Source organism: Dendrobates tinctorius, unplaced genomic scaffold (assembly GCF_039654945.1).
Source record: "Dendrobates tinctorius isolate UK_male_01 unplaced genomic scaffold, ASM3965494v1 ptg000196l, whole genome shotgun sequence".
Lineage (NCBI taxonomy): Eukaryota > Metazoa > Chordata > Amphibia > Anura > Dendrobatidae > Dendrobates > Dendrobates tinctorius.
The window spans coordinates 1,301,414-1,315,527 of record NW_027361863.1 but is presented as its reverse complement, the minus strand read 5'-3'; the positions used below and the strand labels follow the sequence as shown (position 1 = coordinate 1,315,527).

General features: G+C 42.5%; 1 protein-coding gene across 1 annotated transcript in view; it reads right to left on the bottom strand.

The window, feature by feature from the left end:
- ADAM12 (ADAM metallopeptidase domain 12) overlaps positions 1 to 14,114 on the bottom strand; it is a 771,113-nt gene that overhangs the window by 36,741 nt on the left and 720,258 nt on the right. Inside the window, exons 20-21 of the mRNA XM_073552776.1 lie at positions 10,358 to 10,460; positions 6,391 to 6,567 (exon numbers count right to left, since the gene is read on the bottom strand). Of these exons, the coding sequence (XP_073408877.1) occupies positions 6,391 to 6,567; positions 10,358 to 10,460 (280 nt within the window). The remainder of the gene's footprint in view (positions 1 to 6,390; positions 6,568 to 10,357; positions 10,461 to 14,114) is intronic.

Below are 14,114 nucleotides of genomic sequence, written 5' to 3'. Positions count from 1 at the left end.
CACCTCTATACTAACTGCATATTGCTAAATTGCATAAAAAATCCTTTACCTAAAATGCCAAATTCAAGTTTTTGGGAGCCTATATGGCTGCCCAATTAGACTCTCAATGTTTTGGTCCTTCTTAAGGTCCAGGTGCAAATGCACCCAAACTAATTACCTTGCCCCCTATAAATCAGCATCATTTTGGAAAAATAAACAAGATTTTTTTATAGTGGCATATACTAATAATAAGTATTGAGTCTTCATGGGGTTAAATTCATATGACTGGTTCTCTGTAAACTGAACCTTTCACTGGATTTTTTAATTTATGCTTAGTACCTCCTCCAATCGGTACCGATCCACTGGTTCTGGAGCAGTTTTTCATTTTCTTCTGTGCCCATCCGTTCCAAAGTTATGGCGCCAGGTAATAATGGTGCAAATTTTTACTACAGCCAACTGGGCATATACTACCAAACTTCACTGTGGGCGTGGACATGTTTTGATTGGCCAGCATCAGAAAAAAAGTAATCGCCCATGAAGAACCAATTGGGTACACGACCAGTTGATCGAAGGGAAACTCTGCATCATTATTACCAGGATGCATAACTTTGTAACAGAGGGGCACAGAAAGAAAAGAAAACATGTTCCAGAATCAGTGGAGCAGCAGCAATTGGAGGAGGTGCTCAGTTTATAGCCTGGAAAAAAAAATCCAATGGAAGGTCTTCTTTAAGAGCAGGGGCTGGCTGGCACTTTTCAGCCTGGGGGGCAATCACAAGGCAGTGGCCCTCGAATTGTGGTGGCCCACCTCGGCCCTGCTTATGTCTGGCCGCTGCATTAAAGCAGCAGCAATGACAAGCTTTAAAGACAGGCTGGTACATAGATATGCGAACAGAACAAAGCTTGCTGCATAGATATGGGAGTAGAACCAAGCTTACTGCCTACATAGATACAGTAACAGAAGCAAGCTAACTACATAGACACAAGAACGGAACCAAGAATACTACTTAGATAAGGGAACTGAAACGAGCTTACTACAGCGATAAGGGAGCAGAGCCAAGCTTACTACAGAGATATGGGAGCAGAACAGAGCTTACTACAGAGATATGGGAGCAGAACCGAGATTACTAAGTCTACTACATAAATACGGGAACAATACCAAGCTTATGGCATACATATGGTACCAGAATCTAGATTACTACATCGATACAGTAGCAGAACCAAGCTTACTGCTTAGATATGGTACCATAACTGAGCTTACCTTCAAACATACAACTCCGGAAACACGGACATGTAAACACACAGTACGCAGGGGTGTTGCTAGGGTCCTAAAAGACCAGGGGTCCAAGCCCCAAAGTGCATGTTTCCCCATATGACCGCCCTATATCCATATAAAATAGCATCTGTAATTACAGTATATCACTGTTGCTAGCCAACAACACACAATGCAAAGACCAATATTATCAAAATGACTACTACAAAAGACCAAACAATACGGCTACACAATGTCCACTATCATCACCAATACACAGAGAATACATAATAATATGACCATTATCTCTACATAACAAAACACTCTATACAAAGACCAATGATACCACCATACACCATCTACTACATAATGACTGAAACACATTAACCTGTTACTAAATAAAAAAAATAAAAACACTACTAAAAAGAGCAATCTTACCACCTTACAGTAACTGTATATTGGTAGATACCAGTCCCACAGAACATACACGTGATTACAGTACAGTTTAAGTTACACATGACGTTCTTTCTGATTCGAGTTGTCCACTTTTCCAGTCTTTTCCATCTGGCCCAGACCTCCATTACCACTTCTCCTGCCACAGCTTGTCTGCACAGATTACAATAAAAACACATTTAAAGAGACGTAGCCATCTATTTCCAACCTACAAAAACTCCCCACTCTGCGTGCACTTGCGGTGTGGAGCACTGACCCCAATATTTAAAAAATTATAGCATTATTAGGATTACTCCATCCCCAAAAAATTATATATAATATCCCAAGTGCCCCCTTCCAGCAACAAATACTCTTGAGTGTCCACTTAAAGTTAATAATGCCCCCCCAACAAAAATAAATAATGGGACCTGAGTGCCTCTATCAAAACTAATAATGTCTCCTTTTATAACAAATAATGTCCTCTGAGTACCCACACAGCTCTGTATATACAGAATGATAGTCCTACAGCCCTCAATACACAATATGATTTTCCCCAAAGCCCTTTATAATACATTGAGGACCCCAGAGCTCCCTATATATAGTAAAATGGCTACATAGCCCCTATATACAATATGATGTCGCCACTGCCCCCTATATATAGTATGAAGGTCCTCACTGTCCTATACGTATCATACAGTGGGGAAAAAAGTGTTTAGTCAGCCACCAATTGTGCAAGTTCTCCCACTTAAAAAGATGAGAGAGGCCTGTAATTGACATCATAGGTAGACCACAACTATGAGAGTCAATATGAGAAAACAAATCCAGAAAATCACCTTGTCTGATTTGGCAAGATTTATTTTGCAAACTATGGCGGAACATAAGAAACATGCAAGATTTCTGGCTCTCACAGACCTGTAACTTCTTCTTTAAGAGTCTCCTCTGTCCTCCACTCATTACCTGTAGTAATGGCAGCTGTTTGAACTTGTTATCAGTATAAAAGACACCTGTCCACACCCTCAAACAGTCTGACTCCAAACTCCACTATGGTGAAGACCAAAGAGCTGTCGGAGGACACCAGAAACAAAATTGTAGCCCTGCACCAGGCTGGGAAGACTGAATCTGCAATAGCCAACCAGCTTGGTGTGATGAAATCAACTAAGTGCACAAAAAAGCAACACGGAGCATTTTTGTGCGCTTGCCGCAGCGCCAAAAACGCGCAAGCACCAGCAAAAATGTACCAGCGCATGACCAGCATACCCAACGCTAACTATAGGGTACGCTGATTACATGCTGCGTCATGCGATCAGAGGAGGAGCTGACCGGAGGAGGTGGGACGGGGGCAGAGCTTAGCGGTGGCCCTGCACCTCCGAATGCAAATCTGAAAGTTGCCTTAGGCCTGTTTCACATGTCAGTTTTTTGCCATCAGTCAAGATCCGCCGTTTTCCTAAAAAAACGGATCCGCCATTTTGTTTGGCGGATCAGTTTTTTTCCCATTGACTTGCATTACTGGCGGATCTTGACGGATGGGGATGGCCATCCGTTGAATCCGTTTTTTTGCGGATCCGCCATTTTTTTACCGTCCGCCGACATGCCCAGACGGAGCATGTAGCGTTTTTTTGGCTGAATGATCCACATTTTTGTATTGCGCATGCCCGGAGGCATGAACTCAGCCGGCAATTTAACCCTGAAATACTTTCTGGCGCACGGAAAAATTCTCTCTCTCTCTCTTTCTCTTCCCCAAACTGCGGTTCCTTAAAAATTCTTCAGCCAACGGATCCGTAAAAAAAACGGTCCGCTGCCGTCCGTTTGCATCAGTTACAAACGGATCCGCTTTCCGCCATTTTGGCGGATTGTAACTGACAAGAAAAAACTGACGTGTGAAACAGGCCTTAGAGGGACACATCAGTCACAGTCACATTAACATTCTAGAGGGCCTCATCCACATTATTGATGTCTGTGAATGAGGCTAAAACACATTTTCCCATACTTGCTGTGCTGGAGGAGCCTGCCTGGGCTGGAGGACACACGATCAGTAGTGCACTCAGTGGAGCGAGTCACGAGTGGACAGTTTGAGGCCTGGCTGAGGCTCTCACTGTGTGAGCAATGGCGGCCGATCTCTGCCTCTTCTCTCAGATATGGCTGGGGTTCAGAGACGTGCTTACGTAGCACGCTGTACACATGACCCACCCACCCCCCTCTCTCTGAACCTCGGCCAGATCCTCCAATCACAGGCTGCCACGTCTGTGCTGTCTCACTGTCTCAGTCAGCCTGCAGTGACAGTCTGACTCTGTGTGCAGTGACTGAGTGCCCCTTCCCATGTCTCTGTACTGCTACACAGTACTATAATGAATGATGCAACCTATGTGTGCTGCCGTGGCTCGCCCACCCCCCCGTGTCAGTTAATGTGCTATGTGTGTGCGGCGGCCCGCCCCCCCACCTGACCCCCCTGTGTCTGCTAATGCTATGATAATGTCATATAGCATTTAGCAGACACATGGAGGGAGGGCGAGTGGGCGGGGCGCCGCACACACATAGCCTATGTGTGTGTGGCTGCAGTAGTGCCCGGCCACCCGCCCAGCAACCCTGTCTCAGCTAATGCTAGCCTATGCCTATGCTATGTCTGTGTGGCAGGCAGCCCGCCCGGCCCCCCTGTGTCTGCAGCTGCTAGTGCGGCGGCCGCTCTCCTCCTCCTGTCTCCAGTCCTCTGATGATGCCGACAGTACTATTATGTACACAACAAGCGCTGTGGCCCTGTCGTTCTGCCAATTAACCGGCCCGGGGGGCAAATTCCTCCCTGCCACCCGGCCCAGCCCGCCACTGTTTAAGTGACAAAGGTGCAACACTTCCAGGAATCTATGCCATAGGGCTGAGGTGCAGTCTGTGCTGAGGAATCAAGATATGCCACAAATATGTGAAAGAGACCGGACCCAATCTCGAGGTGCAGGATCTAGAGGCAAGATCTACATCTTAGGGTACCGTTACACCTAGCGACTCACCAGCGATCCCGACCAGCGATATGACGCGGTCAGGATCGCTGGTGCATCGCTAGGTGGTCGCTAGTGAGCTGCCACACAGGCAGATCTCACCAGCGACATAGCGGTGGTCGGGGATCGCTACTTACCTGTCAGACGCAGCGATGCTGCATCCTCCCGCCCGGCTCCACGCGTCGCTCGTCGTCACAGCAGGAAGCGCCGCAGGAAGTGGCCGACGAGAAATGGTCCAGGAGCTTCTCGCGCGATCAGCGATAACCAGCGGGGGAGCCGGTCGTAGGTAAGTATCAGACACAGCGATATCGCTAGCAATATCGCTGCAACGTCACAAAATCGGTGACTTTACAGCGATATTGCTAGCGATATCGCAGTGTGTAACGGGGGCTTAAGACATATCCATGGACACCATTCTCTTAATTCCGGCCATTAACAGCAGGAGTCCTGATTATAGGAGTAACAGACACCTTAGCGATTGTAAGGTCACAGTTTCTGTTGTGATCACCATGAAAATGATTTCTCTGGCTTTCCTTTTTATAAAGATCATGTGATTCCCCTTCCCAAAATATCCCAAACCTCCCTTTCCTACCAAGTTGTCATATGGGTTACGAAATTAGATAAGTTACCATTTGCTATATGGTAGAGGAGGAGGACATCACATTGAATGGGCTGCACTGCTGTAAAAGATAAGCCTTTTTGTTTTCCAAAAATGGTTCTTTATAGTCCCAACGCGTTTCGGCACCGGACCTTTCTCAAGTTAAAACATAAAGTATACCACATTTGTACCTTGAGAAAGGCACCAGTCTGGTGCCAAAAATGCATTGGGACAATAAAGGACCATTTTGGAAAACAAAAGGCTTCTCTTTTACCGTAGCCTGTTCAACGTGATATTGTTCTCCTCAACTATTATTCATGTGGAAGAAGTTTTTCTCCTCCACTCATGGGGCCACAGCAGCAGTGACACCACACAGGTGAGTGTGTACTCCTGCCTTTTCCTCATAGAGACTATGCTGCTCTAAGTGTATGTGCTTTTATCCCCCAAACAGTTTTTCATTTCACTATATGGGGGCACATTAATTTCAGATGTTTTACAGTATGTCTAAGCTACACAGAAGCCTTTAAACATTGTTTAGACACCTCAGAAGTTGTGTTGACCCATAATATGGCCCGTGCCATTGAGCCCTTTTGGGTTGCAGTAGACTTCTCCATTGGGTTGGAAGTAGGCACTCGGCAGATTCTTCTCCTAGACTGGCACCAGCTTCTTGTCCTTTTATGCAGCGCTGGGACACCTCATAAATAAGTTATGATCTTTCTTTCAGTTTGCCAATCACTGAGAAATCTCCGTCTTTCCATGCAGAGATTTCTGTGTCGTTGCCCCGTTTATGAATGCACAAGGAAGACGAGTTTGAACAGAATTTGTGTGGTCTGCCCTAATACAGAACTTAGGAATCCAGTTATCGCATTAATAAGGCATTTCCAGAAGGAGTAACTGAGCAGCAGAGTTCTAAAAAACTGGATTCCGATAAAGCATATTCATGCATGTGGCATCTCCACCAATTCCGAGAACACGGTGGTCTTCTCTTCTATTTATAGAACCCACTGGTCAAAAATCTATAGATCTCCATCGGCACGTGTGATAGGAGGAATTCACACTTTCATTGTGGGTCTTTTTGGGATAATACGAATTGTTAAAATGTAGTGAAACCAATGATATAGGAGTTTAGTGTAGAAGTAAGTGCATACCTTTATGCCTCGGAAAGATGGTTTTGCTGGAAGTGGTCGAGCAGGCACATTTTTCTGGACGGGCAGCGGTGGACGCTGTGGATGATGCTGGATATGTGCCTCAGGAGTTTCAAGTATTCCTACAGGATAACTAATGTCCACTGGTTGATAACAATGCGATCTGTGTAGTTTCCTGTCCTGAAGGCAACACAGGTAATGAATGTCAGTGTTGTGTAACCAAATGAGTAATGATCAGGCAGGAGCATCATAAAGGGATTAAAGGGATTTTCCAGGACTTTGATATTGATGGACTAAGAATGGTCATTAACATCAGATTGATGAGGGTCCACTTCCCAGCACCCCCACACCAAGCAGCTCAGTCAAGGTGTGGGTCTTCTTCAAATACAATATTACAATATTTATTATGTATCAAAGCCATGAAGGTCGGACTCTTTGCAATCCCACCAATGAGTTGATTGAACATTTATTGATATACTAAGTGAGCTTAGACCATAAGATTGTAGTCCTGAAAAACCCATTTAAAAGGAAAACGACCTATTATTTAAATCAGGTTTTTATGATAAATGTATTTTTCAAGATTTTTATATTTAAGTAATAATCATAATATAAATTATTATATAATCATATTCAAACAATTAAAAAATGCAATTTTTCATACTGTAATCACACATTTTGGTCCGAAATAATACCAAAAATTATGAAGATATCCATAGAAAAAATTAAAAATTAATGACACTTTATTGACAATTAATTAAAAATCAAACAAAAAGATGCCAATCTCCACGCCCCCTGAAGAAGCCAGCGGCGAAACGCACGTCGGGGTGTGGGGAGTCCACATTCCTATTTATTTGAGGTATAGTAACATGGCATTATTTGTTTGAAATTTAAGTTCCTCCACCATGATTGAGTTCAAGCCTTTGGCTGTGGAGATTGGCATCTTTAGTACATGTACAATGACAGTATTATGATTATGTCTGAAGATTCATGATTTGTATAAGGGGTCATACATTGAAATTTTTGGATGAAATTTAGGATTTTTTTTTCCCCACTTCTCTCCTTCCATTCTTTGAATTGTATTTTTTGGTCTCAATTTTCTGTGTCTTCTGCACATTGATTTACCTCAAGTTATAGTGAATCATTTTTTTTAGCAATTGAGCTTATTTATTTTTTATTCGTGTGAATCATAGAATCATAGAATCGTAGAGTTGGAAGGGACCTCCTGGGCCATCTGGTCCAACCCCCTGCTCAAAGCAGGATTCGCTAAATCATCCCAGTCAGATGTCTGTCCAGCCTCTGTTTGAAGACTTCCATTGAAGGAGAACTCACCACTTCTCGTGGCAGCCTGTTCCACTCATTGATCACTCTAACTGTCAAAAAGTTTTTTCTAATATCTAATCTGTGTCTCTTCCCATTCAGTTTCATCCCATTGCTTCTAGTCTTTCCTTGTGCAAATGAGAATAAAGTTGATCCTTCTACAATGTGACAGCCCTTTAGATATTTGTAGACAGCTATTAAGTCTCCTCTCAGTCTTCTCTTTTGCAAACTAAACATTCCCAAATCCTGCAACCTTTCCTCATAAGACAGGGTTTGCAGACCGGTCACCATTCTGGTCGCTCTTTTCTGAACTTGCTCCAGTTTGTTGATGTCTTTTTTAAAATGTGGTGCCCAAAACTGGACACAATATTCCAGATGAGGTCTGACCAAAGAGGAGTAGAGGGAAATAATGACTTCACGTGATCTAGACTGTATGCTTCTGTTAATACATCCTAGAATTGCATTTGCCTTTTTTGCTGCTGCATCACACTGTTGACTCATATTCAGTCTGTGATCTATTAGTATACCCAAGTCTTTTTCACATGTGCTGTCACTTAGCCCTATTCCTCCCATTCTATATATGCTTTTTTCATTTTTATTGCCCAGATGTAGTACTTTGCATTTCTCCCTGTTAAAAACCATTCTGTTAGTTGCTGCCCACTTCTCCAGTTTATTTAAATCTTTTTGAATCCTCTCTCTCTCTTCTCTAGTATTAGCTATCCCTCCTAGCTTTGTGTCATCAGCAAATTTAATCAGTTTACCCTCAATTCCTTCATCTAAATCATTGATAAAGATGTTGAACAATACAGGGCCCAGGACAGAGCCCTGTGGTACCCCACTTGAGACATTCTTCCAACTGGATGTGCAGCCATTTACGACCACTCTTTGGGTCCGATCACTAAGCCAGTTATGAATCCACCTAACAGTTGCCTTGTCCATTCCATACTTAGTCATTTTTTCAATAAGGATTGTATGAGAGACTTTGTCAAATGCTTTGCTGAAGTCAAGATATACTATATCTACAGCATTTCCTTGATCCACCCAATCAGTGATACCGTCATAGAAGGAAATTAAGTTAGTCTGACATGACTTATTAGTTACAAACCCATGCTGACTCTGTTTAATCACTTCATTCTTATCCAGGTATTGACATACATGTTGTTTAATAATTTGTTCAAAGATCTTTCCTGATATAGAAGTCAGACTCACCGGCCTATAGTTGCCTGGGTCCACCTTCTTCCCCTTTTTGAAGATAGGAACAACATTTGCTCTTCTCCAGTCTTCTGGCACTTCTCCTGTTCTCCAAGAATTTTCAAAGATTATGGAGAGGGGTTCAAAAATTTCTTCTGCTATCTCCTTCAGTACTCTGGGGTGTAATTCATCTGGACCTGGAGACTTGAATTCATTTAGGTTAGCTAAGTGTTTCCTCACTATCTTTCTGTTTATAGATATCCTGGATTCTTCTATTCCCTTAATAGGACAGTGAATAACAGTTGATGTTGCATTTCCTTTCTGAGAGAAAACAGATGCAAAATAGGAATTTAAAAGTTCAGCCTTCTCAACATCCTGTCTTACCATTTCATCATTTTCATCCTGTAAAAATCCTATAGCATCTTTGACTTTTCTTTTACTTTTTACATATCCCCAAAATCCTTTATTATTGCTTTTGACATCTCTTGCAAGCCTCAGTTCATTTTCAGCTTTAGCTAATCTGATTTGTGCCCTGCAGGTTCTGCAGACAGCATTATATTCTTCTTTAGATATGCCTCCCTCTTTCCATTTTATAAACATTTTTTTCTTCCTTTTTAGCATGTGCTTAAGTTCTGTGTTCATCCATCCTGGTTTCCTTAAATGCTTCCTATTCTTCCCTCTTTTCGGAATTGTTAACAACTGTGCTTTGAGAATTTCATTTTTCAAGATTTCCCATCCTTCCTGGACATTTTTGTCTTTAAGGATATCCAGCCATTGGATCCCTCCAATTCTCTTTCTGAATCCCTTAAAATCTGCCTTTCTGAAATCTAACCTTGACGTCTGAGTCTTCACAGGTCTTCCACCTCTAGTAATCCAAAATTCTAAAATAGCATGGTCGCTACCTCCTAGGGTCCCAGCCACTTTTACCTCCTCAACCATTTCCTCCCTGTTTATAAGGATCTCCCCTGTGAGGCGCTCAGCTCAGCTATTTTTTAAAAAAAAAATATGTTTGTGGTTTTTAATTGTCAATAAAGTTTCATTAGTTTTTATTTTTTTCAATGGATCTCTTCATAATTTTTGATATTATTTGGTACCAAAATGTGTGTGATTTATATTTGATTTTGTGGACGCTTTTATGTTAATTTTCCACACTGGTTAATAGGCCTAATATTAGATTCTTCCTTCCTGTAGAAGTCTAATATTAGGCCTAGTAACCTTAAATATGGACATTAGCAGCAATTGACTGACTCAAACGCTATTTGCTTATATTAGCGTTATTTGAGCAGGCTCAGATGACTCTGTTGGGTCATATTGTGATTTTTGCCACAATTTAGCCTAAAACACAATGTGTGAGTGTTATAAACTATTGAGTAAGGGTACCGTCACACTTAGCGATGCACCAGCGATCCCGACAACTATATGGATGACGCATATCAGCAATAAGTATGGAGGTCACACTCACCTCCTGGACCTGCGTGGACTTGCTCAGCAGTTGTTTGCACAGCTTTGTGCTATATTCTTCATTAGCTTCATTTGAGCGGCCGGCTCTTGATGGACTCGCTGACCTGCAATATAAATAATTGAATGCAACACAGAAGAGCTTCACTCCGGGAATGACACGGTGAAGGGTCTCTTCATTTTTATTCACCATCGCAAACAACGGGAGTAAAAAATGATCAAATACTCTTGCAGGACTGAAAATAAATATTGATTTTTTTTTTTTTTTTGGAAGCCACTAGCCTGGTAAATTAGCTTCTGCAATCTGTGGAAATAACACCCAAGAGACCGATCTAATGAATCCAGGGCCTGAACAATAACCGTCTCAAAAATGAAGGCGACAGATCAGTTGAGTAGGTTTTCTTCAAGGGTTAGCTGGAAATATCGCCGGAGCCGTGCAAACTATATTTTAGCAGGTTTTTTTTTTTTTTGCTACAAATTTATCTACTATGTCATGCCATTTGTCAGTGGACGGCACAGTGACCAATGTTATTGATTAGGTCTGTTAAATTGGCAATTCGCACAAAAATAAATCACAGCGTTCGCTATTCTTTCAAGTCTATTGGGAAAAAAATCGGATCCTGTATGGATCATCCGTGTTGCATCTGAATTGTACAGATACAGTTTCCTAGGTCAATAATAGAAATATATCTCACCTAGAAAATTTTATCTACTGCAGATGTAAAAATGGATACCATACGGATGCAAAAATTGGACATACAGTTGGCACGCAGTGACAATACGGATGAAAGTCATCCTTTAATGTAAATCGGACAATGTTTCAAGCGCTCGCATGAACCCAACCTTAACGTTGGAGCAAATATTCTTCCACATTCAATTTCAAGCTCGTGCAGACGACCGTGTTTTTGGTCTGACGAAACATCGGATCGCACTCGGACACAATGTTAGTTGATCAGGCTGTGATAACGTCCGAATGTTATTTGGACCGAGTCTGTCCTAGGAAACAAAAATCACAGCTTGCACAATTTGCATCTATAGATCGGATCACACTTGGCCTGTGGGTCCGTCAAAAAAAAAAAAGCATTCTGATGACATCAAAGTGAGGTTAGATTTTCACAGAATGACAAAATAGAAAAGATGGAGACATCTTTGTTCGATCTTCTCCACATCCGAGAAAATTGGATCACACTGTGATCAGAGTGTTTTTAATTTAATGTAATTGGACCAATTTTTTCAGATGAGAGAAAATCCTATCGTATGACCCTAGCCTAAAGCTGAGACACCTGTCGTGCAGCCAAAGTTCGCTAGGTGTCTTTGCTGCACCGCAGCGCAATACAGGTGAATGGGGTCGCAGTGCAACCCCGAGGATACTGCATCTGTGACAATCAAGAGGTCCAACTGTTGGGTTTTTTGTGACTTGCTTGTCGAAGTACTCTTGGAGATTAAAAGAGACCCCTTTCACCTGCATATCACCTGTAGTAGCGACACAAACTTTCGTTGCACAACAGGTGAAGTAGCCGAAGTCGCCGTTTAGCCACAGCCTTAGTTTTAGGCTACCCTACTGATGGCGTACAGATGCAATTTTTGTGTGATTTTTTTTTTTTTAAGGTACATTACATAAATATGTCTAAAAAAAATAACATCTGCCCTGAAATATGTATTCTGCTTTGCAAAAATTATCACTTATCCCATATATCAGTGTGGACTCCAACACTGGGACCTTCATGGTCAGCAGAACAGGGGACTTGTTCCCTAGCTCGCTCCCTGGCCAAAAGACCACAGATAGGAGAAGTTGAGAAGAGTGTCTATTCGTGCCTTCACGCTACCACTCTATTGTCTATGGTACTGCTAATGATAGCATGCTTGCCAACAGTCCTGAGATTTTCTGGGACGCTCGGGCCAAAAGGGCTTGGGTCTCTATCAACCCCATACAAAAAAGCTAAAAGAGCAAGCTGGGGCAGGTGAGGCGTTTCTGTGCGGGGTTGTCCCCAGAAATTATGGTAGCTGAGCGGTGTACTTGAAGCTCATCAAGAGAATGCCAAGAGTGTGCTAAGCAGTAATCAAAGCAAAAGGTGGCTACTTTGAAGAACCTAGAATATAAGACATATTTTCAGTTGTTTCACACTTTTTGTTAATTAGATAATTCCACATGTGTTAATTCATAGTTTTGATGCCTTCAGAGTGAATCTACTCTTTGAAAACTCTTTGAATGAGAAGGTGTGTCCAAACTTTTGGTCTGTACTGTATATACACACACTACCGTGTAAAAGTTTAGTTCACTTAGAAATGTCCTTATTTTTGAAAGAAAAAGCAGTGTTATTCCCAATGAAGCTAACATTAAATGTATAGAGGACCATTTCCAACAACCATCACTCCAGTGTTCTTATGGCACTTTGTTGTGAGTTCATTTTCCCCTTCATTACTGAGGCCCGAGGAACTCCCTCTTCTGGTAAAGAAAGGTAGTGAGCCTGATTGTCAAACACCTGAGGCTGATGATGAGGGCTGGCTGAGTGGAGTGACGGACTGGATATAAGGCTGTCGACGCCCTCCTGCCCTGCGGGTGATTTCTCTGTGGGATCCTTGGAGACCAGTCTGAATTCCTGCTCCTCCAAAGCTAAGTTTGCTGCTCGGCCTTTTGCTTTTGTGCTTTGACTTTGTTTTTGCTTTGTTTTTCTGGATTTCTGCCATTCCCTGCTGGGGTGTGCTGAATTCATTTAGCTCTGTCTTCTGAAAATACCTGAGTGCTGATTCAGTTTTTGAAGCCTAGCTGCTTCAGGGCCTTTTTCATATCAGCTGGTTGGCTTATTTCTTTGATAGGGTTTTGGCAGATTGCAGACAGCAGCCTTCCTGTCCTTTCCTATCTAGGTAGTTTTGGGGCCCCGTCTTTGCTCAGTCTATCTTTCTGTCTGTGTTAGTATTTTCATCTTGCTTCACCGTCATTATATGTTGGGGGCTGCCTATTGCTTTGGAGTCTGCTCTGGGGCAGTTTAGATTTCCCCTTTCTTTCTTTAGGCCTATGTATTTCTCCGGCTGTGATCGAGGGGTCTAGGGCATCGTAGGAACCCCCAATGGCTACTGCTAGTTGTGTTGATAGGTTCAGGGGTCTGCAATCTGATAGTTGCCAACTTCTCTGGTTTTCTGGACTTAGCTTGTATTTCTGCTTTTGCCTCCTACGGTGACTCATTCATAACAGCACTTTTTGTTTGCTAACTGTGTAAGAAGGCTAATGGATGGTTAGAATACCCTTGAAAACCCTTGTGCAAGTATGTTAGCACAGCTGAAAACAGTTGGGCTGATTAGAGAAGCTATAAACCTGACCTTCATTTGAGCTGGTTGAGAATCTGGAGCATTACATTTGTTGGTTCCATTAACCTCTCAAAAAGTCAAGAAAAAAAATAACTCATGTGAAATTCGACAGTCTACTTTTGTTCTTAGAAATGAAGACTATTCCATGCGAGAAATTGCCAAAAAAATGAACAACGGTGTGTACTACTCCCTTCAGAGGAGAGCACAAACAGGCTCTAACCAGAGTAGAAAGAGAAGTGGGAGGCTCCGCTGCACAACTGAACAGCAAGACAAGTACATGAGACTCTGCAGTTTGAGAAATCGAGGCCTCACAGGTCCTCAACTGGCAGCTTCATTAAATAGTACACACAAAACGCCAGTGTCAACATCTACAGTGAAGAGGCGACTCTGGGTTGCTGGCCTTCAGGGCAGAGTTGCAAAGAAAAAGCCATATCTGAGACTGGCTAATAAAAGGA